At 35.7% G+C, this 1,755-nt stretch overlaps 1 protein-coding gene across 1 annotated transcript in view; it reads left to right on the top strand.

The window, feature by feature from the left end:
• The first annotated feature begins 1,256 nt into the window (after window positions 1–1,256).
• PTPRR (protein tyrosine phosphatase, receptor type, R) overlaps window positions 1,257–1,755 on the top strand; it is a 171,278-nt gene continuing 170,779 nt past the window's right edge. Inside the window, exon 1 of the mRNA XM_012642071.1 lies at window positions 1,257–1,520. Within this exon, the coding sequence (XP_012497525.1) occupies window positions 1,378–1,520 (143 nt within the window). The 5' untranslated portion in view covers window positions 1,257–1,377. The remainder of the gene's footprint in view (window positions 1,521–1,755) is intronic.

Genomic DNA, 1,755 nt, shown 5'->3' with positions numbered 1-1,755 from the left:
TAATTTTCTTTTTTATTTATCATCCTTTAATAAGAACAAATACATAGTTAGAATTTGTATCTTTACAGGAGATTTAAAATATAGAGATTACTGGAATTTAAAGGAACTTTGAAAGAGAAGGAAAGACAGAATTCACCTCATAACTAGACTAGGTGTGATTGCAAAGTGCCCTGTCCTCCTCAAATAACATTCACTAAGCTCATGGATTCCAGAAATTCAACGGGGGAGTTCAATTGGCTTAAGACTTTTTAAGATACAGATGTCATCAGTGCTGTATACCTTCAGATAATTACAGGTAATGGATTAAATCACCTCTTCATGTGAATTAACTTACCAAGTCACTTCCTAAGAGCAGACTTGAAGAAACACCAGGACATCCAGCTTCTGCAGGAATTGGAGTACAGAGGTTAGCATCAAAAGAAGGATAAAAAGGACTATAAAAAGGGAAGCCTGAGGACCTGAAAGATAAACTTTGCTCACCTCACAATTTGGCCTGTGAAGTGTGCCAGCAAAGTCAGTCCAGCACTTTTAAAAGTTTAAAAGTGATGATCCTGTCATTTCTAAATTAAATTAGGAATTCCAGAAAAAGCTCTGCTAATGAAAGAAAGTGATATTTTTACTTTTTCCTACATGTGTTAAAAATTGAAAGGAAAAAGGAATAAGAAAGAAAATTCTGGTTATCCAAATTTTTCTTTGATAAATGGCCTAAAATTAATTTTGTCAAGTATTTACCAGATATTCAAGTTGTTATATGACTAATGCAGATATTTACCAACATAAGAAATTATGATTTATGGCATAACTATTCCTTTATTGATATTTTGCAAGACTTTTTCTTTCATGCCATATTGGAGGCAGATCTCCATTTCTATAAATGTCACAGGCCCTTGTTTCATAACTATTCCTTCTATAAGCCATTCCAGTCATTTTAAGTCAGAATTCCCATGTGATCAAACTGACATCTGGAATTTCTATAAGATTAGCTAAATTTGCTTTTGAATATATCTTTGAGGAACAAATTCATGTATACAAATATTCGATATGTATGTGCAGCATTACTAGAAATACCAAGTATATCATCTTGAGAAAAATCTTAACACCACAAAACCTAGAAATTATCCTAGAAAGTTTTGCTTACTTTATCATTAAAACTTTATTTTGGTTTGTCTTCTAGATTGAGGTGGAGGAGATCATACTCTGTTGTTTAGTGTGAGAAAACGTGACAGGAGCCTTTTATATCTCCTTCTATAGATTCTTTATAGATTAAAAGAAAGGCTTCAGCTTTCCTTGAGACAAGATAAAGAGAAAAACCAGGAGATCCACCTATCGCCCGTCACATTACAGCCAGCACAGTCTGAGGCAAAGACGGTCCACAGCATGGTCCAACCCGAGCAGGCCCCGAAGGTGCTGAATGTTGTCGTGGACCCCCAAGGCCGATGCACTCCTGAGATCAAAGCTACCACCTCGACCTCAGTCTGCCCTTCTCCTTTCAAAATGAAGCCCATAGGACTTCAAGAGAGGTAAGAACTTACTGTGTATTCCTCTACATGTGGCTTCTTAAAAAGAGTATTCGTCAATGTAAAAAGAAAGAAGTGATTGATATGTTTAGGTAGAATCGTTCACCACCAAATGGACACCAGAATGAGGTCATATTTTTTTGTCTCCCAAAAGAACCCAGCTGTGTTAGAGAGAATCTTTATGTATATCTGATTCTGTTAAACTTGTGTAGACCCAAGCAAAATCCATCTTCAACTA

The sequence above is a fragment of the Propithecus coquereli genome, unplaced genomic scaffold (assembly GCF_000956105.1).
Source record: "Propithecus coquereli isolate 6110/MARCELLA unplaced genomic scaffold, Pcoq_1.0 Scaffold172, whole genome shotgun sequence".
Lineage (NCBI taxonomy): Eukaryota > Metazoa > Chordata > Mammalia > Primates > Indriidae > Propithecus > Propithecus coquereli.
The sequence above is the reverse complement of the archived record's forward strand: the minus strand, read 5'-3'. Positions and strand labels throughout refer to the sequence as shown.